Source organism: Eubalaena glacialis, chromosome 3, assembly GCF_028564815.1.
Source record: "Eubalaena glacialis isolate mEubGla1 chromosome 3, mEubGla1.1.hap2.+ XY, whole genome shotgun sequence".
Taxonomy (NCBI): Eukaryota; Metazoa; Chordata; class Mammalia; order Artiodactyla; family Balaenidae; genus Eubalaena; species Eubalaena glacialis.
The window spans coordinates 166,560,320-166,584,159 of NC_083718.1; the positions used below are offsets into that span (position 1 = coordinate 166,560,320).

At 39.1% G+C, this 23,840-nt stretch overlaps 1 protein-coding gene across 1 annotated transcript in view; it reads left to right on the forward strand.

Moving 5' to 3' along the window:
• The window catches only part of PSMB2 (proteasome 20S subunit beta 2), a 36,805-nt gene that overhangs the window by 6,681 nt on the left and 6,284 nt on the right, over positions 1 to 23,840 (forward strand). The window contains exon 3 of the mRNA XM_061186805.1: positions 466 to 536. Within this exon, the coding sequence (XP_061042788.1) occupies positions 466 to 536 (71 nt within the window). The remainder of the gene's footprint in view (positions 1 to 465; positions 537 to 23,840) is intronic.

The following is a 23,840-nucleotide window of genomic DNA, read 5'->3' on the forward strand; positions in this document are numbered from 1 at the left end:
TCTTAATAAAGTGTCTTTTTTTTTTAAAGAAAAGAAAACCTCATAAAGTATGTCTCTGAGGCTATGCTAATTTCCAGCCTCTCTTTTCCCGATATCCCTTTTTATATAAATTTTAAAAATTGTCATCTCAAGACCTCTTTCTTTTTTTCCAACACCTGTGTATTTGTACCTCTTTCCTTCTACAGAGGAAACCGCAGTCTGTTGAAGGAATAGCTTGAGCAAGGCTATGAATTTGATCTCACTGTAGAATAGTTACCTTGGTTCTGTTTTATGAACAGTAATTACTGCCAGTACTGACTAGCTATTTCACAACCGTTGACAAGAAGTATGATTGTACTCTTTATTCGGTGTATACTCTGAATGTCCAGAGGGTGGTAGGCTGTAAGAACAGGAGTAGTGGAAGGATTTGGGTACTGATATTCCTTCTGCTTCACTTTAAATATGATTATTTATCTTTCATACCAGGTTATGAATTGTCTCCCACAGCAGCAGCTAATTTCACTCGCCGAAACCTGGCTGACTATCTTCGGAGTCGGGTAAGCAATATAACGAGCAGCCTTAGGAGCAGAGAAGTCTGTGCTTCTTTTCTGTTCCTGTTACACCCGAGTAGTATTTTTGCCCTGTTCGGCCTTCCTGAGCCCTTACCATTGCTACTTGTTATTTTTCAGTCTTGTTGGATTTGTTTTTTCTTTCTGCATAGTTGCTAATTAAAGCCCAGAGGGTGAATATACATTGCAGAGAATTTGGATGGGGTACACCAACAGGAAGGCCCTGTGATGGCCTTTTAATTTTTTTTCAGTGTTTTCATAGCAAACCATGTTTCTTATTTCCCATGGTTGAATTACTCCATAGTAGAGATAAAACCTTAAAAATAATAATGCAAATTTCATTTTGAGATTAACTGTGTCTTTTTTTTTTTTTTTTTAAATAAATTTATTTATTTATTTATTTATTTTTGGCTGTGTTGGGTCTTCGTTTCTGTGCGAGGGCTTTCTCCAGCTGTGGCGAGCGGGGGCCACTCTTCATCGTGGTGCGTGGGCCTCTCACTGTCGCGGCCTCTCCCGTTGCGGAGCACAGGCTCTAGACGCACAGGCTCAGTAGTTGTGGCTCACGGGCTTAGTTGCTCCGCGGCATGTGGGATCCTCCCAGACCAGGGCTTGAACCCGCGTCCCCTGCATTGGCAGGCAGACTCCCAACCACTGCGCCACCAGGGAAGCCCTTAACTGTGTCTTTCAATGACTCTTCTTGCCTAGGCACACAGAATTATTCTTTCTCACTTATTCTGGCCTTGTTGTTACCTTAGAGCTGTCACTGTTCCATTGACAGCATGTTAAAAGATGCAACATTAAGTTAAGAATTGAATGAAAAAAGAAAGAAAGAAAGGGGAAAAAAAGGATTGACTGTATTAAAGATTGTATAGGATGTGCTAAGAATGTTCGTATGATTGCTAGAGGTGTGTATTATTCCCTTCCCACAGGGACTTTGTAAACAGAGCTTTACCATGTGACCTTACCCCCTGTGCCTGTTTACTCATCTATGAAATCGAGATAACTTCCTAACCCCACAGGAGTGCTAGGAAAATGAATGCTTGTAAATCATAATATTTAACATTCATATGACTTTTGCCCAAAGCATTTTGCTTAATAATTTAATCTACTCACTAGTCCGCTGAAATATATAGCAGTTAATTCTCTATCAATGATACGGAATGAAAAGCATAAAGTGGCAAAGGGATTAGCTCCAGGTCACACAGCAGGTCAGGCAAAAGCTACAGTAATGGTGCCATAATTACTTGCCTGTTCTGCCTTGACAGCTCCTTGGTTTTTCAGTAATGTTTCTGAAACATAGGTTTTTGGTTTTTTTTTTTCCATCTGGACTTGCTTAAGCTGAGTTATGACAGAAATCAAAACAAGTACAGGCTTTTGGTTTATTTTAGTTATTTTTTACAGATCTTTAAAGCAGTTTATTTTCTACTGCCTAATAATGCTGAATTGAGAACTTCTCAATAAATAGAATCTCTTTTTTAAATTAATTAATTTTTATTGGCGTATAGTTGCTTTACAATGTTGTGTTAGTTTCTACTGTACAGCAAAGTAAATCAGCTATACATATACATATATCCTCTCTTTTTTGGATTTCCTTCCCATTTAGGTCACCACAGAGCATTGAGTAGAGTTCCCTGAACTATACAGTAGGTTCTCATTAATTATCTTCAATAAATAGGATCTCTTTTTGCTGTCTTTGACCAAGGGGTTTGTGCAATATGAAGGATTATGAAGTTTGAAGAGAAGCTAGAAACATGATGGATAGGGGAGAGGAGACAAATTTACATGCATTGTTTTGATCTGGGTGAAAGGTCAGTGGCCTTTTTTGTTCATTTCTCCAGGAGAGAGGAAAATGAATCACATATGACCTTTCCTGCCACTTAGAAGTTCCTGTGGTATTCAGTAAAGAGTGTGCTGTGGCTTGCTGTGTAAAATATTCCTCTGACTTGTCAGGCAGAATTGGAATAAGAATTCCAGCTTTGGGCACAATAAACACTTTGTCTTAAATGCTACAGACATAAGTGAGTTAAGCTTCTTTTAGAATTGAGATAAGAGTGGCAGTGTGCTTCATGCAAATGTAGTAAATTCGGTTAATCTCCTAGCAGAAATGTTTGATGTCTTAGCAAATAAATATCCCTTGTGGACAGTGACATGGGGCTCTTGTAAATATTGATTACCTCTGCCTTGTGCTTCTAGGTCCAATCCCTGCTCCCCCACCCTCCAGTCAAAATACATTGTTAGTTCTAAAATACTAATTCATATTTCAGTCATTTTATTATGGGGAGAGAGGTGATGGTAGTTTTTCAGTCTTCCTAATAACTAAAAAGTCACTAGATTTGGTACATTTGTATAGTCACATCAGTTGGCACATGAGACTTACTTTGAGTCAGCCAGTTAGCATGTGTAACTTTGTGTCTGTAGCTCAAATTGTTTGAGTTCCAGTTTGCTGTGTACTGTGCTGTTTGCCAATTTTATGTAAATTGGTTCTTTAAGATGCAGGTGGTTTAGCTTGTTGGTTAAGCACAGTGTCTGGAATTACACTGCCTGGGTTTAAATCTTTGCCCACTGACTTGCTAGCTATGTGTCTTTGGACAAATTCTAAGCTTAATTTCCCTACTTATAAAGTAATGGCACCTACTTCATAGAGTTATTATAAAGATTAAATGAGGTAATCATGCAAAGCTGTTAGCACAGTGTATGGCACATAGACCTAATTAATAAATTCACTTTTGTTTTTATGCTGCTCTTACTGTTTGGTCGAAGAAGCAATTTAATAGCTATAAGTTAGTTTCCTATTGGAGATTGTTTGTTGTGCTATTTTAGTTGAACTGATTTGCTGGTAAAGAGTGGGATACTGATATTGATAAGGAAAATAGAAATAAACCAACATTGACCATCTATTATGTGCTAGGCTTTTTTCTAGATTGACACAGTCCAGTTTGGTAGCCACTAGTCATATGTTGCTAATTAAATTTAAAATAATTAAAATTATCAATAGATGAATGGATAAAAAAGATATGGTATATATATATATATATATATACACACACACACACACACAATGGAATATTACTCAGCCATAAAAAAGAATGAAATTCTGCCATTTGCAACAATGTGGATGGACCTAGAGGATACTAAGCTTAGTGAAATAAGTCAGAGAAAGACAAGTACTCTTATCATTTATATGAGGAATCTAAAAAATAAAACAAACAAATGTATGTAACAAAACAGAAACAGATTCACAGATACAGAGAACAAACTAGTGCTTACCAGTGGGGAGAGGGAAGAGAGGAGAGGCAAGATAGAAGTATGGCATTAAGAGATACAGACTACTGGGCTTCCCTGGTGGCGCAGTGGTTGAGAGTCTGCCTGCTAATGCGGGGGACGCGGGTTCGGGCCCTGGTCTGGGAGGATCCCGCGTGCCGCGGAGCAGCTGGGCTCGTGAGCCACAACTGCTGAGCCTGCGCGTCTGGAGCCTGTGCTCCGCGGCAAGAGAGGCCGCGATAGTGAGGGGCCTGCGCACCGCGATGAAGAGTGGCCCCCGCTTGCCGCAGCTGGGGAGAGCCCTCGCGCAGAAACGAAGACCCAACATAGCAATCAATCACTCAATCAATCAATAAATCTTAAAAAAAAAAAAAAAAAAGAGATACAGACTACTACGTATAAAATAAATGAGCAACAAGGATATATTGTACAGCACAGAGAAATATAGCCATTATTTTGTAATAATTTTAAATGGAGTATAATGTATAAAAATATTGAATCCCTGTGTTAGATACCTGAAACTAATATAATATTGTAAATCAACTATGTTTCAATAAAAAATTTTATTTCAATTTAATTTAAAATTCAGTTCCTAGGTGAGAGTCTCCTGGACTTTGAAAGAGAAATAAACTTTTGTTTCTTTAAAAAACTTTGGTTCCTCAGTCACATTAGCCACATTTCAAGTGCTCAATAGCCACATGTGGCTAATGGCTACCATATTGGACATTACAGATATAGAGCATTTTCATCATCATAGAAAGTTTTCTTGGACAGTGCTATCCTAGATAACCATATATGGGACCTTATTTAATGCTTCTTATGATACCATAAGATGAGTTAGTCCCATTTTGCTTACAGAGATGCTAAGACTGGTTAATAGAAGGGTTAAATATTTCTCTTGTGTGTCCAAGTATACCAGAGGCACATATATCGCCTATAAAAGGCTGAAGTAAGACTCTTAACTTCAAATACCATACTCTTTCATACTATCTCCTTTATTAGTTACTGGACTAATGTACAAGTGTGCTTGTTCATTTGGGGAGGCATGAAATATTCAGTTCTACTAAAAAGTCAAGATCCCCACATAGGATTATATAGTTAAGGTATAAATATGTGCCCATGGTAGGTGTTCAATAAATGTTTGCTGAATAAATGTCATCCAGTTAGGTCCACATATACCATTGAAAATGTTATTGTGCATTTATACACTGGAAGGGAATTTTATTAAAGTATTCTTAATGAATAGGTGTTACTTCATGTAAGAATTAAAGATATGAAATCAGCAGGAGAAGATGAAAAAGACACACATATGGGAGGAAAAAATCAAGAGCCTTCGTTTTAGTTTTTATTTAGACTCATGTGTACAATTAAGTTGGTCGGCTCCTGGTTAGACCCCAACGAGCAGAGAAAGGGCTTATTAGGCTTTTGCTATAGGTTTGACTCCCCGATCTCAAATATTTTTTTTTCCCCCAATCTTAAATGTTTATGAGGCTTCTTTGAGCATGGATTTTGGAGTCAGATATACCAAAGTTCTGATCTCTTCTCTGGTATGTACTAGCTTGTGTAATCTTGAATAAGTTACTTATGTTTCCTGAGCCTCACTTTCTTCATCTGTTAAGAAGGAAGGAGTGATCAATTGTGGCAAATTATGTATGCCATTGGTTTAATAAATTTAATAAAATATATTTTGAATGAGTGAATGGTAACTCCCTGAAAAATAATAAGTATTTAATAAATGACTCCATCATTAAGGAACTGCTAGATTTTTAACAGGATTATTTTGAAAAATTTGTAATGACTTACAGGCATAGTTTGCATGATGCTTGTTTAAATTCTCCTTATAATTTGATTAAAGGACTACAGAAGGGAGAGTGATTAATTATGGAGCTATTTCTTGCTTGAAACCCACATACCTATGGTCAGATGTGGCACATTTGGTGTAGTCCATATGAATGCCCTAAAATTATCTGTTATTATCCATGGATATCTCCATTTTACATGTGTGGGAACTGAGAGATGAACCAGCCGGATTTGATATCCTTGGGGAACGCAGAGTTTGTGACAAGGCTTAGAGTAGAATGCTGGCCTCCATGGTGTGTAATCTTCAGGGCTTTACTACTGCTATTCACTGGCCAAAGTGTTTTCAGAGAACCTTTTCTGAAGTGCTTGATGAGCCTTTGGTAATTTATCTTCTTATGGGGCTATACCTGTAAATGCTTAGCAAGCAAACAATAGAAATAATGTTGGAAAAATATCATCCAGCCTGGTATGGTGGTTTTCAAACTTTATTACATGAAGCTGCCTCAGGAAACTCACCAAGAAAGACCAGTGTAGTGAAACTTTAGCTCTGCTTCATATAGATCAGCTCAACTTTTATCTATTTTAATTTTTTTGCTTTTTTTTTTTTTTTTGTTTGGCCGTGCTGCATGACTTGTGGGATCTTAGTTCCCCGGCCATGTATTGAACCTGGGCTCTGGCAGTGAAAACACCGAGTCCTAACCACTGGACCACCAGAGAATTCCCAACTTTTATCTATTTTATATATAGGAATTCCATGTAAGATTTTATCTGAAAAAGTGACTTCTCTGTCCCTTTCCTACTGAAGTTTGAAAACTAGTGTAATTGAAAGATCCCTGCTGCAGGAGGTATAGCACTAGCTCTCCCATGAGCTAGATGAAAAACCTTGGGAGAAAAAGCATATGGGTAATTTTTATGGTTTCTTCCAGCTCCCAAATAGCATGATTTAAAGATCTGATGTCAAATACTACAAAGCTACAGTAATCAAAACAACGTGGTATTGGCACAAAAACAGACATATAGATCAATGGAACAGAATAGAGAGCCAGAAATAAACCCACATACCTATGGTCAATTAATCGATGACAAAGGAGGCAACAATATACAATGGAGAAAAGACAATCTTTAGCAAGTGGTATTGGGAAAGCTGGACAGTTACATGTAAATCAGTGAAATTAGAACACTCCCTCTCACCACATACAAAAATAAACTCAAAATGGTTTAAAGACCTAAATACAGGACATGCTACCATAAAACTCCTATAAGAGAACATAAGCAAAACATTCTTGGACATAAATTGTGGCAATATTTTCTTAGGTCAGTCTCCCAAGGCAAAAGAAATAAAAGCAAAAATAAAGAAATGGGACCTAATCAAACTTAAAAGCTTTTGCACAGTGAAGGAAACCGTCAACAAAACAAAAACACAAAGTACGGAATGGGAGAAAATATTTGCAAATGATGCTACTGACAAGGGGTTAATGTCCAAAATATACAACAGCTCATAAAACTCAATATCAAAAAAACAAACAACCCAATTAAAAAGTGGGCAGAAGACTTAAATAGACATTTCTCCAGAGAAGACATACAGATGACCAACAGGCACATGAAAAGATGCTCAATATTGTTTTTTTGTTTGTTTGTTTGTTATAAATTTATTTATTGTATTTATTTAATTTTGGCTGTGTTGGGTCTTTGTTGCTGCGGACGGGCTTTCTCTAATTGAGGCGAGCGGGGGCTACTCTTGGTTGTGGTGCACGGGCTTCTCACTGTGGCTTCTCTTTTTGTGGAGCACAGGCTCTGGGCACGCGGGCTTCAGTAGTTGCAGCACACGGGCTCAGTAGTTGTGGCTCGCGGGCTCTAGGTCACAGGCTCAGTAGTTGTGGTTCACGGGCTTAGTTGCTCCACGGCATGTGGGATCTTGCCAGACCAGTGCTCGAACCTGTGTCCCCTGCATTGGCAGGCAGATTCTCAACCACTGTGCCACCAGGGAAGCCCTCAACATTGTTAATTATTAGAGAAATGCAAATCAAAACTATAATGAGGTATCACCTCACACTAGTCAGAATGGCTATCATCAAAAAGTCTACAAATAATAAATGCTGGAGAGCGTGTGGCGAAAAGGGAACCCTTGTACGCTGTTGGTGGGAATGTAAATTGGTGCAGCCACTATGGAAAACACTATGGAGGTTCCTTAAGAAATTAAAAATAGAGTTGCCATATGATCCAGCAATCCCACTCCTGGGCATATTTCCAGAAAAGACAAAAGCTCTAATTCGAAAAGATACATGTACCCTGATGTTCATAGCAGCACTATTTACAACAGCCAAAACATGGAAACAGCCCAAGTGCCCATCAACAGACAACTGGTTTAAGAAGATGTGGTATATATACACAATGGAATATTACTCAACCGTAAAAAACAATGAAATAATGCCATTCACAGCAACAACAATGGACCTAGAGAATATCATATTAAGTGAAGTAAGTCAGGTGGAGAAAGACAAATATTTTATGATATCACTTATATGTGGAATCTAAAAAAATAATACAAATGAACCTATATACAAAATAGAAACAGACTCACAGACTTAGAAAACAAACTTATGGTTACCGAAGGAGAAGGGGACAAGTGGGGGTTAAATTAGAAGTATGGGATTAACAGACACAAACTACTCTACATAGAACAGATAAGGAACAAGGATTTACTATATAACATAGGGAACTATATTCAAGATCTTGTAATAACCTATGATGGAAAACAATATGAAAAAAATATATATAGCTGAATCACTTTGCTGTACACGTGAAATGAATACAATCTTGTAAATCAAAACTATACTCAATTTAAAAAAAAAAAGATCTGATGTCAAGACCATAACCAGACTTGAATTTATTGTTTTCAGCGAAAGGGAAAGAATATAAAGGAAAGAATTTCAGGTATCAGTCATTTCCAGAAGTGACTCGTCTCAGCACTCTGGCCTGAATTTGAGTGTGTTTGGTCTGGTTAATAGTAGGCAGGTATTGTGTGGTCCTGTCCTAGAAGAACCCTGTTGCTTTGAGCCTTCTATTCAAAGGACAATATTGTCCTCGTGCCTTTGGTGGCTGGCACAAAGATATCATCTGTTTATTGGTATCAGTGAGGTCATGTGACCCTGTGAACAGATGGCCCAGGTGGAACCTTGACTTTGCAGGTCTTGTCCCCTAAAAACAACCAACCATTTGTTACATGTGATTAAAATATCACTAATAAGGGTAATTTCACAAGCTTTTTGGCAAATGTGGTTAGCAGGATGTGACATGACACAGCACTGCCTTCTTCCTCCATGTGCCATCTCCCTTGAGGCCTCATCTCCCCTGCTCACCCGCGTCTCACCCATTCCCAGGCTTGCCTCCCAGCTCACCTGCTCCAGATGGGCGGCACAGTGGGAGGACACTGGCAAAGGCAGAAGTGTTTATTTTCCAGAGACAAAATGTTGTGCTTCTGCATATGGCAGTGCCTTGAAGCAAATGGCAGCCTTTGACACTGCTGCCGTGCAGCCTGGGCATCTTGACAGACAGAGCTGGCTTACTTTTGATGATGGGGAAATTGAAAAAAAATACCAAGATGTTCATCATGAAACTCATGGAGTTTCAATGCAAGCAGTGTTTTTTTTTAGACCTGGAGAGCAGTTTTCTTCCCTGCCAGACCTCAGTTAGCTAGTCAGCTAGCTGGATTTTCACTATGGGCCAAGAGTTATATGTCTGTTAATTACTTTTGTCTACTAACCTTAATAGAACATAAAGTAAAAACTTAAAACATATGGCTACATATAGATGGACATTCAATGGTATTGTAAGACGTGTGCATCCCAGGTCACTTCTCACTGGAATCTCTTAGGATTGGGAGTGGCTCATATCTGCCCCATTGGAGATACCACTGTTCTATTTTTAGTGGTCATTTTGATTATCCAAAGGCCCAGGGACAGATGTGCCTTGAAGTTGAGATGCCTTAATTAGTATGACAACACTTTGTGCTTATAGTGTTTTTCTGCCAAGAAGAATAAGAATTCTGACAGCTGCCCTTTTAAGCAGTTTGCTTATACAGTCATTAGGGCTTGACTCAGTCCATTAAGGAGACAAAGACTTGGATGTTGAGTCATTACGCTTACTAGTCTCCTAGGAAAAAATGGCTTAAGAACATCCTTCTTTAAAAGTTACTGGCTTTATCAGGAAACCTTTTTTCTTTTTTTAAAATATGTGCTGTTTTTCCCAGTCCTAGCGCTGATAGAGTTAGGAGTTTGCAGGTGTAAAGTCCTCCCCCCTCCCCTTCCCCATCTCTCTCCAGGGGGTTGTATGTGAGAAGGTGTTGCTTTCTCACTCAGAGAGCATATATGTGCTACCCTGTTGTATGCCTGCTGTGAGCATAGAGAACCCCTCTTCTGGTTGAATGGAGTGAGCCTATTGGGTGGCTGGGACTGTGTGACCCCATAATGCCAACTTTTCACTTAAAGCATCTTTCCTATCCACAATGGGGGTGAAGCAAATATAGGTAATTGGTCTTAAATTTGTGTTGTTTTGAAACTTGTGTCTTGAAAATTATGTGGTTTCCTGTTTGTTAAGGTTTGGTTTAAGCTGTAAGCAGCAGAGTACTGTTTTACTAAGCAGCAGAGTGTTTACCATTAGAAATATAGATTTACCCTACCTTTTTTTTTTTTTTTAATAGAGCTAAGGGTCTGGCTTTTTAATTTAATTTAATTTAATTTATTTATTTATGGCTGTGCTGGGTCTTCGTTTCTGTGCGAGGGTTTTCTCTAGTTGCGGCAAGTGGGGGCCACTCTTCCTCGCGGTGCGCGGGCCTCTCACTATCGCGGCCTCTCTTGTTGCGGAGCACAGGCTCCAGACGCGCAGGCTCAGTCATTGTGGCTCACGGGCCTAGTTGCTTCGCGGCATGTGGGATCTTCCCAGACCAGGGCTCGAACCCGTGTCCCCTGCATTGGCAGGCAGATTCTCAACCACTGCGCCACCAGGGAAGCCCTACCCTACCTTTTAAGATTGCTTTTCACCAGTGCCTTCGCCTGTGAGGGCATGCCCTCACACATACGTACAGATACAAATACACATGTACCCTGGCATCTTAGTGCTTCTCTTTACCTGCCATGGCCCAGGATGGTGCAGAGATATGAATTCAGGGGCTGATCCAAAAAACTGTGAGGTTTTCTTTATTCTCTCCCACAGTTATCTAAAATGAAGGGGAATAGGAAGCCTTTGGAGGGAGAAATAGTTGACTGTTCTATTTCTTGACCTTGGTTGTAGTTATATGTATGTTCACTTTATTCATTAAGCTGTACATGTATATTTTATGTACTTTTATGTGAGTGTGTTGTTTCACCAAAAAAGTTTAAGAGAATAAAATGGAAGAGTAAAGGGGTAGGAAAGCGTAACACATTTTTTAAGGGCTAAAAATGAAAAAAAGTTCAGATTTACCATTACTTTTGAGTGTAGACAGTGGAGCAGATAGCATGAACTAGATTGGAAAGAAAAAGGGAAGGGAGAGGAAATAATCTCTGAATCTTTATAAACTGAAATGCCCTGCCAGAATTCCACATTTCCCTTTCTGATGCCTCCTAATTTGTACAGTTTCGTACAGCTGAGAAGTTCCGTAGGTGCTGATAGCCATCCATTCAACAAATCTACAGCCTGCATTGTCCTTGGGGCTGAGGAAACAAAGGTGCAAAGCTCAGTGTGTGCCTTCAGATGGGGCAATAGAGAAGTAAATAGTCAACTGTACTGCAGAGTGACAAGTACTGCAGTAGCCTTACAGGTAGTTGCTCTGCGAATAGAGCCTAACTTGAGCTTTGAAGGACCAGCTGTCATTAAAGCAAAGATGAAACAGAAAGGAAAACTGGAAGTGCAGACCTGAAGGAGTGTGAGAGAGTAGGTTAGGTTAGGCACAGTGATTTTCTAATGATGTTTGGGGCAGGCACAAATAGTTCTCTGAGCCTCCTATTCCTAATTTTTTATCTGTTTTAACTAGTGGGGTACAGAATACAAAGTAGGGCTCTATTGATGGGAAAACAAATAGAAATAAATATCCTTATATAGTTTTTACCATAAACACATATACAAAATCCATAATCTAAAGTAGTTTGTTAAATGTGGCTCAGGGTTTTAGGGGAATGGTAAGAGATTGAAACTAGAGAGTTAGTCCATGTTACCAGGACTTTGATGAAAAAGCATTGTGCTAAAAGCAGTGGGCCTCTCTGGAAGCTTGTTGGCTAAGAGGGGGTTAACATGATCAGATGAGATTTGGTTAGATCATTGGCTACTCTTTGGTAGAGCATTTAGGGAAAGTAGAAGAAAGCAGGGAGACCAGTGAGGAGCTTTCATGTCCATTGAAGAGGTAGGAGTAACTTGTGTTGGGCCTAGGCTGCTAATGGGGAGCACGGTGTTCTAATAGAAGGGCTTTTTTTTTTTAGGCTGCACTGTGCGGCATGCGGGATCTTAGTTCCCCGACCAGGGATTGAACCTGTGCCGCCTGCATTGGGAGCACAGAGTCCTAACCACTGGACTGCCAGGGAAGTCCCTAGAAGGGCTTCTAAATAGTCTTTTCTCCAGGATTTCCTAGTTGCTATGGACATCTGAAAACATATACAATTATATATAGTCCTAAATAGTCTTTTCCAGCAGACTTAACTTCTTAACTCAGGGAGATGAATCAGCTCAGATGTTCAACATGCAAAGATATTCATGGGTGTGAGTTCCCTGGTGGCCTAGTGGTTAGGATTCTGGACTTTCACTGCTGTGGCCCAGGTTCAATCCCTGGTTGGGGAACTGAGATCCCATATACCGAGTGGCATAGCCAAACTCCCCCACCCCCAAAAAAACAAAAAAACCCCCCAAAAACAAAGATATTCATGGGCATGCTTAGCATGTACAACTTAATATATATGCCTTGGGGTGTACAGAGCATGGCTTCTGCACTTGAATTTTTTGAGAACTGACTTAAAGGTATATGGAGTCTTATATTTTCCCTGGAAACTGCCAGCTCATGAAAAAAAATTCAAGTGGCCTTGTTGCGGACATGGTATTGTTGGTTTTACCATTGCACAATCAGCAATTTTATTTTGATGTTATTTGGGAGAAAGCAGTATTTTTGATTAACAAGTAAAGTTAATGTAGAAAACAAATACTGTGTTAACTAGTTGGTATAATAAGGCATCTGTGCCTTGTTGCATTTCAACTCATTAAATTTCTAAACTTCTAATTATGAGAAGATTACAACTTTCATAGAAGAACCATTCAAACTTGGGGTTAGTGATGGTTTTAGAAAGTAAAATTTACAGAAATTTCATAATTATTGAGGGGTAACTTTCAAATATAATTTTGCTAAAAATTGAGATATACACAATGTTTAATTTTTTGCTCCTAAAATTCAGATTCATTTGACATTTATTGGGCACCTACTACTTCCTAGGCCTTCTTCTAGGAACTTTAACACAGATGAGTACTTTTCATTCCTCACAGCTATCAGGCAAGCAATACTGTCCTGCACATTCAGATGGGGCACGTGAGACTTCAAGGCCAAGTGGGCTGTCTTTTGTAGTACAACTGTAAAGCGATAAAGCCACTTTTGACCTTGAGCCTTTATTATTTTTTTTCACAAAAACACATGCCTAACTTTTCACTTAATGGCATTTTAAAAACATAGGTTTTTCAAATAATAATTTAAAAGGTGTTTTGCTTTTAAAGTTTAAAATGTTGGTTGTGGGAATTCCCTGGCGGTCCAGTGGTTAGGACTCTGCACTTTCACTGGCAGGGGCACAGGTTCAGTCCCTGGTCAGGGAACTGCACGGGGCGGCCAAAAATAAAAATAAAATAAAATAAAATGTTGGTTGTAGGGGCTTCCCTGGTGGCGCAGTGGTTGGGAATCCGCCTGCCGATGCAGGGGACATGGGTTCGAGCCCTGGTCCAGGAGGATCCCTCATGCCACGGAGCAACTGGGCCCATGCACCGCAATTACTGAGCCTGTGCTCTGGAGCCCGCGAGCCACAACTACTGGGCCCGTGTGCCACAACTGCTGAAGCCCGCGCGCCTAGAGCCCGTGCTCCGCAACAAGAGAAGCCACCGCAATGAGGAGCCCACGCACCACAACGAAGAGTGGCCTCCACTCACCACAACTAGAGAAAGTTCGTGCACAGCAACGAAGACCCAACGCAGCCAAAAATAAATAAGATAAATAAATTTATTAAAAAAAAAAAAAGAAAAGAAAAGAAAAAAACAATAGTGGGGTGGGGGGGAAAATGTTGGTTGTAAATGCAGTGACATTCCTGAGCTTAAGTTCAAGAAATCATCCATTATAAGAATTTTTGCCAGTGTGTTAAGCAAAAATATTTGAACATGAGCTAATCATTGTTAAAGGAGAATGAAGACAATTTTTATATTATGCTTTTGCATCTGCCAGCATCAAACGAGTATGCCAAATACACTTTCAGAGAATGAACTAAGGCGGACAAAAGAAATGGGAAACCTTGGTTAGACTGTCTCTGATTTTCAGTGTAAGTTTCTTTTATTTTGTCTTGGGCTTCTGAAAATAAAAGGTTTGCTTCATTTGAGGCACACTTGCTTCCTTATTTTTTATTTTTATTTTTTGCATTTAAGATGCAACTATTTTAAGTTTATTTATTTATTTATTTCTGGCTGTGTCGGGTCCTCGTTTCTGTGCGAGGGCTTTCTCCCGTTGCGGCGAGCGGGGGCCACTCTTCATCGCGGTGCTTGGGCCTCTCACTGTCGTGGCCTCTCCCATTGCGGAGCACGGGCTCCAGACGCGCAGGCTCAGTAGCTGTGACTCACGGGCTTATTCGCTCCGCGGCATGTGGGATCTTCCCTTCCCAGACCAGGGCTCGAACCCGTGTCCCCTGCATTCGCAGGCAGATTCTCAACCACTGCGCCACCAGGGAAGCCCCTGCTTCCTTATTTTTTAATTTAGTGTGAGAATTTATAAACATGGGCTGGTTTGTGTTTTAGCGCAACAGAAGATGAGTGTATCTGAAGCGGGAAAGAACAAGGAAATTCGGTCAGTTTAATTTAACTTCTCTATGGTGAAGCTCAGTATAGTATTCTGATTCTGATCAGTTTAAACTCATACTATTTTTTCCATCACAAGATTAAGAGGAAACTATTTTCAACTTCCAACATTGTACCTCCTTTTTTTCTCTTGAGTGGCAACAGTAGGTAACAGGACTGGTCCCAGCTTGTGATCATGAAGGAGCAATAGGCCAATTTTTTCTCAGCTCCCAGAACTGCTCTCTTCAACTTAGGTGTTCACAGTCTTCAAAATTAGCCTCTCTGCTTCATCTCTCTTCTTTCACTTATTCCTCTGCTTTGTCTCCAGACCTACCTGTCACCCCTTTCTCACTGGCATTCTCTGCTTCATACTGAGTTACTTGTACTTCCCCTAACCTGCTGTGTGTTCTCTCTTGTATCTCTGCCTTTGCCTACTCCACCACTTTGCTGGTCATTCTCCCCTGAATGTACTTCCACGTCTCCAAAGGCTAACTCTTAATTGCTGGTTAAAACTCAATTCATCATTTTCCAGGGAAACTCTGTATTTCTCCACATATGTTCGTCACTCATGAGAGCTTCTTTGTGCTCTCATGGCAACCTACAAATACCTGTGCCATAGTGTCCTGTTGTAATTGTTTCGTTTATTGTCTTCCACATGTGAACTTAGGAATGTGTGTTTGTATAAATAAAACCTCCCAACTGGCTGACTCTTCATTCAGTCTCATGATTTCAGCTATACATTATTTTTTCTTTCCAGCTACTTCTGAACAGCTCAACTTAAGCCTCATTGGGTCTCAGTTGAGACTCCGCCACCTCTCCCTTTATTGAGCATTCTCTTAACTCCTCTTTTTCCCTCATCTTCTATTCTACTATTCATTAACTCCTATCTATTCTGCTTTCTAAATATTGATATATCTTATATTCCATATCTCCCCCTCCATCCCTACTGCTTCTGCAATGTTCTAACACATGAAAAATGCTTGTATTGTCATGGGAATGGGAGCAGTTTTCACTGGTTTCTCCATGGTTTACATACTGATGTTCATACTCTTTTTTTTTTTTTTTTTTGGCTGAGCCGCATGGCTTGCAGGATCTCAGTTCCCCGACCAGGATTGGACCCGGGCCACAGTAGTGAAAGCCCAGAATCCTAATCACTAGGCCAGCAGGGAACTCCCCTGAAGTTCATATTCTTTAGTCTAGGAAGCCAGTGACAGTATCGTTTCAATTCCTGTTATCCCACTTCCTCTCTGCTTCCTACTGAAATCACCTAATTCACTAAGTATACATGTCCCATATTCACCAATACCCAAATATTCCATGTTTCTTTACCTTCACATATGCTGTTTCCTCCATCTGAAATCTTTCCTACTCCAGTCTACCTTCTCAGCTCCTTCCAGATCCAGGTTTCCATCTTTATCACCTGGCACAATGCTTCTCACATAGTAAATGCTCGATAACATTTATTGTATTTATAATGTATTCACATTCCACATGCAAAAGTGAAGTTGGTTGGGGCATTCACTCATTTCATAATTATCCTGTGCAGTCTCGGAGAACTCTTGCAGGATTTGGTTGAGGCCTTTTGTAAACTCTATGTTTTTGCTTAAGGCATAGTCACCACTGTTATTAGAAAAAGAGATTGATGGGTTTCCTTAAAAAGGACTCTGTCAGAGAGGATTAAAATCAAGGTGCAAATGATTCTGTATTGCTTAGGCATTAGGGATAAGTAGTTGTTCCCCCGCCCAGCCCTATCCCCATCCATAGAACCATAATCTCTTAGAGCTGGGAAAAGTACTTGGTCACAAGGACAGTTGGAAGCTGCTGAAATCTTTTTGATTTTTTAAAAGTGTTTGAAATAGTGAACATTGAAATTCCAGTATAGGTACAAAGTCTTTCTTTAATTAAAATGGCAAAATTGACATTGAAATTTTAAAGTTATACCACCAAACCCAGCCAAAGCAGATAGCTAATAAATTCCATTGGTTATTGGACACAAGCTCCTGATTGAGAGTTCAGAGCACCAGTGTGAGAAAATAACAGTGGATCCATTTTATTTATTAACAAAGTTGAAAAATTGGGCATTGGCAAAGCAGTTAAGGTGTTGGCATCTATTTATATTTATTTAGTACCTACTACATATCTTGCATCGTTGTAGACCCTTTAGAGGAGTCATAATGGTCTGACATTAAACCTGCCCTTTTAAAACTTAAAATATTATTGGTCATATAAGATGTAATACATGAAATAGAGGACAATAGATGCTGGTATGCAAAATAGTACATTCTGAACTGTTTGAGTGTGAAACTGACATTTACATATTGAATCATATTTTCACACTAATTTCCATTTTGTGGAGGCAGCATCGTTTCCTAGAAAAGCACACAAATCTTGGGATCAGAAAGCCTGAATTCTGGTCCTGACTCTAATTAGCCCTGTGGTTTAGGGTAAGTCACTGTCCCCTCTTTGAACCCGAGTCCCCACATTTGTGAGCGGGACATTGGATAAACTAGATGAGCTCTTAGATCCCTTCTAACTCTGTAAACTGCATTTTTGTGAAATATTCTCGGTGCCAAAGATGGAATTTTAGGCAGCTTTGGCAATCGGCTGGACTAAATGAAATAGCAGGCACTGTTTCCTTCAAAGCCCAGTCTCTGTTTAGAAGTCTGTTTATTGAAACACTGTCATCATTAGCTAAATCCTTTGTCCCGTTGGTGGTTCTGCCTCTCCTACCAAATTCCCGACCCACAAGGAATGGGATTATGCTTCACACGCTAATGTTCCAAGGTGTGCAGCACATCGCAAAAGAAACTGCATCATTCTCCGAGGCACCTCACTCATAGCGGCGTCGTCCTGTTCAATTAGAGGTGGCAAAGGCTGGCCTGGCTCCAAAGGAAGACTGTCAATTCCTCTCCTTTTCTGTGTCCACGCTCGGCAGGATGCTTCCTCACGCCCACCTCTCTCCCCCTTGCTGTGACTTCGGCTTCCGCCAGATGTCACACCGCTGCTTGTCACCGCCCAGACTCTCTTCACTGATTTTGTTGTTTCTGTGTATTTATCACAACTGTTCTCTTGAGCTGTAAAATTTATGGAATTTCACACTCTTCTTAATCACTACAGTTTCATGAGAGAGGGAATATACAAGGAGTTGTATGCACAAGAGTTAGAGGGAAGGAAATACTCCATCGAACTGAAGGAAAGTTTGCATGTGTGTGCCATGTACACACCCCACTCCCAAATGTACAAAGGAACTGAGCTCAGATGTACAAAGTGAAACTGAACTCAGTTCTGCAGGGCTCAGAGGTACTTAGGAAGTCCATTTCAATCCCGGGGAGAGGGACATAAGAGATGTGCTTATTGGCTAATTCCCCTGGCTTAAATTGTATTCCTTTTAGCAACCAAAAAAAGGTGGATAATTTATTGGCACTCTGTGGTAGTACATCTCCTTCTTCTTTTTTTTGAGCCTCGCCTCGCGGCTTTTGGGATCTTAGTTCCCCGACCAGGGATTGAACCCGAACCCGGTCCCTTGATAGTGAAAGCTTGGAGTCCCAACCACTGGACCGCCAGGGAATTCCCTGGTACATCTTCTTGATCTTATTATTATCTAATCAGATCTGTTAATAATGCGGTCAGATCCTAAAAATGATGGTGGTGGTGGTGGTGGTGGTGGTGATGGTGGTGGTGGTGGTGGTGTTATTACTATGTAACAGGCATTTCGTTGAGCAGTTTACATTTATTTAAACCTTGCCATAACCCCGTAATGCTGGATACTCTTATTATCCCTGTTGTATAGATGAGGAAATCTCAAAATGCCTTAAAGCTCTTCACTTTAAAAATAAGCTTACCTCATGTATTTTTTTAAGGGAGCAAGAGATACCAATTTATCTAGGTTTTTTTCTTTTTCTTCTTCTTTCCCTACTTGTAAAAAGAGACAAAATTTTGGTGGTATTTTATTTTAGAAACTAAAGTTCATTTTGAGTTCCCAGGATGGTTCATTTAAATTTTTTTCTTTGTGTGTCAGTTAGATACAACTTTAAAACTAAGCACGTTGGCATTTGTGCTGCAAACCATTGATGGTGATCCTCATGGCCATTGGACAGAGAATGTCTCAGCTAAATGTTTAAATTCATTTATTGGTCACTCGGATGTTTAGGTTAGTTCAGAATTATGTATAGATACTGTTCCTCTCCTGGGAGACCTCATAACTTTGCTTTATTACTTAGACTTACTATCTAAATAATTAGAATAGTGGAGACAACCAAAGACAGATTATATCATGCACAGGATAAGGATTACTTCGTAAAAGATACAGGATTCCTGGCAATTTTTTCATGATTGATTAGTGTTCGCATTCCTTCAGGTTAATTGGCAAATTCTCGTGTTGTACTGATCATGGGAAAGAAGGGAACTGATGAAAAAGTAGCTAGAAAGTGAGGCTTAGCACTCAGGATGGACATATCTGTAAGGGTGGAAATAGTATGAAGGTACTTACTAAGTGGTAATTTGCTCTCCAAATCTGGATGTAGGATTTGTTGTTTTTGTTTTTTCAGGCTTCCAGGAAAATGTCTCTGTGCCTGTGTCAATTTCAAGATAGGTTAGGGTGGGTGTACTGTGAAGTAGATATGCTCTAAGTGTCAGTGCTTATGAATGTTTGTGACAATGAATACCTTCACCTTAGGGCTCCTTCCAAGAGTCCAGGAAGGAGAGAGGAGGAAACTGTCATGCATTTGTACCATGTGTCAGGCAGTGTGCTGGGCACTTTTTATAAACATCCCACCATATCCCTTTAGGAGGATGTATATGAGGTGTTTATTTATTTTCCTTTAAAATTTTATTTATTTTCCTTTAAAAATTAAAAAAAAATTATTTAAGTATAGTTGATTTATAATGTTTCAGGTGTACAGCAAAGTGATTCAGATATATATATATATATATATATATATATTTTTTTTTTTTTTTTTTTTTTTTTTTTCTTTTTCAGATTCTTTTCCATTATAGGTTATTAAAAGATACTGAATGTAGTTTCCTGTGCTATACAGTAGATCCTTATATGTCTGTATCTGTTAATCCCAAATTCCAAATATATCCCCCCCTTCCCTGTGGTAACCGTAAGCTTGTTTTCTGTGTCTGAGTCTCTTTCTGTTTTGTAAATAAGTTCATTTGTATCATTTTTTTAGATTCCACATATATGTGATAGCATATGATATTTGTCTTTTTCTGTCTGACTGACTTCACTTAGTATGATAATCTCTGGGTCCATCCATGTCCATGTTGCTGCAGATGGCATTATTTCATTCTTTTTTATGACTGATTAATAATTAATTGTGTGTGTGTGTATGTGTGTATGTATATGTGTGTGTGTGTATATGTGTGTGTGTGTGTATATATATATATATATATATATATATATATACACACACACCCCCCACATCTTCTTTATCCATTCATCTGTTGATAGACATTTAGGTTGCTTCCATATCTTGGCTATTGTAAATAGTCCTGCTGTGAACATTGGGGTGCATGTATCTTTTCAAGTTAGAGTTTTCTTTGAATATATGCCCAAGAGTGGGATTGCTGGATCGTATGGCAACTCTATTTTTAGTTTTTTAAGGAACCTCCATACTGTTCTCCATAACTGCACCAATTTACATTCCCACCAACAGTGTAGGACGGTTCCCTTTTCTTCACACCCTCTCCAGCATTTATTATTTGTAGATTTTAAAATTATGGCCATTCTGATGAGTGTGAGGTGGTACCTCATTGTAGTTTTGATTTGCATTTCTCTAATAATTAGCAGTGTTGAGCATCTTTTCATGTGCTTTTTGGCCATCAGTATGTCTTTGAAGAAATGTCTTTTTAGGTCTTCTGCCCATTTTTTGTTGAGTTGTATGAGCTGTTTGTATATTTTGGAAATTAATCCCTTATTGGTTGCATCTTCTGCAAATATTTTCTCCCATTCCATAGGCTATCTTTTCATTTTGTTTATGGTTTCCTTTGCTGTGCAAAAGCTTTTAAGTTTAGGTCCCATTTGTTTATTTTAGTTTTTGTTTCCATTATTCTAGGGGACGGATCCAAAAAGATATTGCTGCAATTTATGTCAGAGTGTCCTGCCTATGTTTTCCTCTAGGAGTTTTATAGTATCCAGTCTTACATTTAGGTCTGTAATCCATTTTGAGTTTATTTTTGTATATGGTGTTAAAGAATGTTCTAATTTCATTCTTTTACATGTAGCTGTCCAGTTTTCCCAGCACCACTTTTTGAAGAGGCTGTCTTTTCTCCATTGTGCCTCCTTTGTCATAGATTAATTGACTTTTAGTGCATGGGTTTATTTCTGGGCTTTCTGTTCTGTTCCATTAATCTGTGTGTCTGTTCTTGTGCCAGTACCATACTGTTTTGATTACTGTAGCTTTGTAGTATAGTCTGAAGTCAGGGAGCATGATTCCTCCAGCTCTGTTCTTCTTTTTCAAGATTGTTTTGGCTATTTGGTGTATATTTGACTATATGAGGAATTTATCTTATATCTCAGTGCTAGGAGTAGATGGGCTTCTCTTGAGTGCTTACCCTGTTTATTTCATGGACACTGTGAACTTCATAGGTGATTGTGTTTCCCTAGTAATTATTTTAGCATTTACTGAGGCTTTACTATGTTTTGGGTACTATGCTTGTTTATATGCATTATCTCTTTGAGTCTTCAGTGCAGCCTTTTTGTAGTAGGTATTATCCCATGTTTTCAATGAAAACATTTTCAGAGAGGTTAGGTTACTAACTTTTCTAAAGCTACACGTCTGGTAATAGAGCTGGATTTCAAACTCAGGTCTAACTGTAATGTAGCCCAGCTGTTTCTTCCTGAGATATTTATTTAAGCTACTGTTCTCCTCTTCATTTAATTCTAAATGCCTATAGCATAATTTTTTTATTTACTTAGCAACCTATGTCTAAAGTAAAGTAGAAAGAGAAGGACCTAGGAGCCTAGAAAAAGGCAGCAATATTATGTGCAATCGTAGGATACTGGCAGTCAACTTAAACTTCAACCAGTTCTCAGAAGTAGGACATATCACTTTCTGACATTTGTTTAGTGATTTTCTTAATCTTTCTTCTTGTGATATTAGGCATTAGCCACATATGTATTAAAACATATTTAATGCCTTCTGGTATGATTATTATTCACTCAGCAAATATTTACTGAACATATACTATATGCTTATACATCGTTGAACAAGCCAGACACAATCCTGCCTTCATGGAGTTTATAATTGGTATAAATATTTGAATAGGTGGATTGTGTCTTACACATACTATGTGTTTCCCTAAACACACCACAGTCACACATGTATATGCTGTAAGAGTTTCACAAAATCGAATGGCTTGGAATTTGTCTTATTCCAGGAAAACACTGTTGCATCAAGAATATGAGGAAATGTAACAGTCAAGAAACCCATCACTATGGCTTTGTCACTTTGAATGTCATGATTCTTAGAGGAGTAAGAGAGTGGCAGTATACGAGACTTTATTTGAAATTAAAAAAAAAAAAGTGTGAGCCAGAGATCTTTGATGGAGCATTGTCAAAAGAATTTCAGAAACTGCAAGTTGTTACACAGATGTATTGATTTAATTAGTCTAGATAACACCATTTATTTATGCTTAAGCATCTCACACATGCAAAAGTTGGTGATTCGAAATCACACAATAATTTATGAGTTATCTTCTATACCACGTGTTATAGCTTCTGAATACCAGCTTTGATGTGTGTGTGTGTCAGATGCTTAAGCATAAGTAAATGATATTATATAGACCAGTTAAGCAATACAGTTTGCTTCTGAAATTCCGTTGACATCTTCATGTAAAAATTTTTTGGTGGTGGCTTTTAAAGATCACATTAATTGTTTTAAACACAGTTTGAGTGTGGGCAAGAGCCTCACTGGAGACAGAGCATATGTAGGTTCTGCTGGTTAGCTTTCTAGTTATCTGGGTGGATCCTTAATATACCATTGCAACTTGATAAAATTGTTTTGGTTAGCTGTAAAAGGAGTATTCTCCAGTGAATGGAGAAGAGTAGAGTTATCCTCTTAGCAAAAAGATGAACTTACTTTGTGATAGGTAAGAAACTGTATTATTAAACCTCTTGGGGAAGGAAACCAGTTAGAATCTCCTTGCTATATATTTCTCTCTCTGTTTTGCTATTCGAATTTTAACTATAAGAACACTACAGTATTCTTTGTCTGCCTGATTTTGCATTACTGTTCTCACAGTTTAAAAAAATATATATTATATATATATATATATTTTAATAAATTTATTTATTTATCTATCTATATATCTTTGGCTGCGTTGGGTCTTTGTTGCGGTGCACGGGCTTCTCATTGCAGTGGCCTCTCTTGCTGTGGAGCACGGGCTTCAGCCACGCGGGCTTCAGTAGTTGCAGCACGCGGGCTCAGTAGTTGTGGCTCACGGGCTCCAGAGCGCAGGCTCAGCAGTTGTGGCGCGTGGGCCTAGTTGCCCTGTGGCATGTGGGATCCTCCCGGACCGGGTCCCGAACCCGTGTCCCCAGCATCGGCAGGCGCACTCCCAACCACTGCGCCACCAGGGAAGTTCCCTATATTCTTTATTTTTAGGTAATTCAGACAGTTTTGTTGTTGTTGTTTAAAGTGGTAAGCTATCAAAAGGAGACTGGGGTGTAGCTAATATACTAAGAATTTAGGTAGCATTTTTTTCTTCCAGAGTTTGGGATGCCTCACCTCTATTAGTTTTTTCTCACCATATTTCCTAGAAGACAGAAAGGGGAAGGATTAACTCAGTTTTACACATAAGGAAACATATGCTCATAGGAGTTAAGTGTCTTGCCTAAGGTCAGACTTACTAAGAATGTAGTCACAGAATGTGGCAGAGAATTCCAGAGCCTGGCAAAGTGTAGCACGCTACTTACTGGGAAATGTGATAGGCAGATTATTTTCTCTAAAGACTTGACTATTGCTGGTCAATTCTTAACTCCTGAGACTATTCACCATCTTATCCCCAAGGCAGAAACTTGTTTGCAGGTTAGGGCTACTCTGTAGTCTAAGGGAAATACTACTTAGCACAGCTGGCTTGGAATTCCAAGTAAGTATATGATATTTTCATGTGTTCTTCTAACATGAGTTAGAATGTTTCTTCAGGCTGCCAAGTGCCCATGTTAATCAGTGTTCAAAGAATACAAAG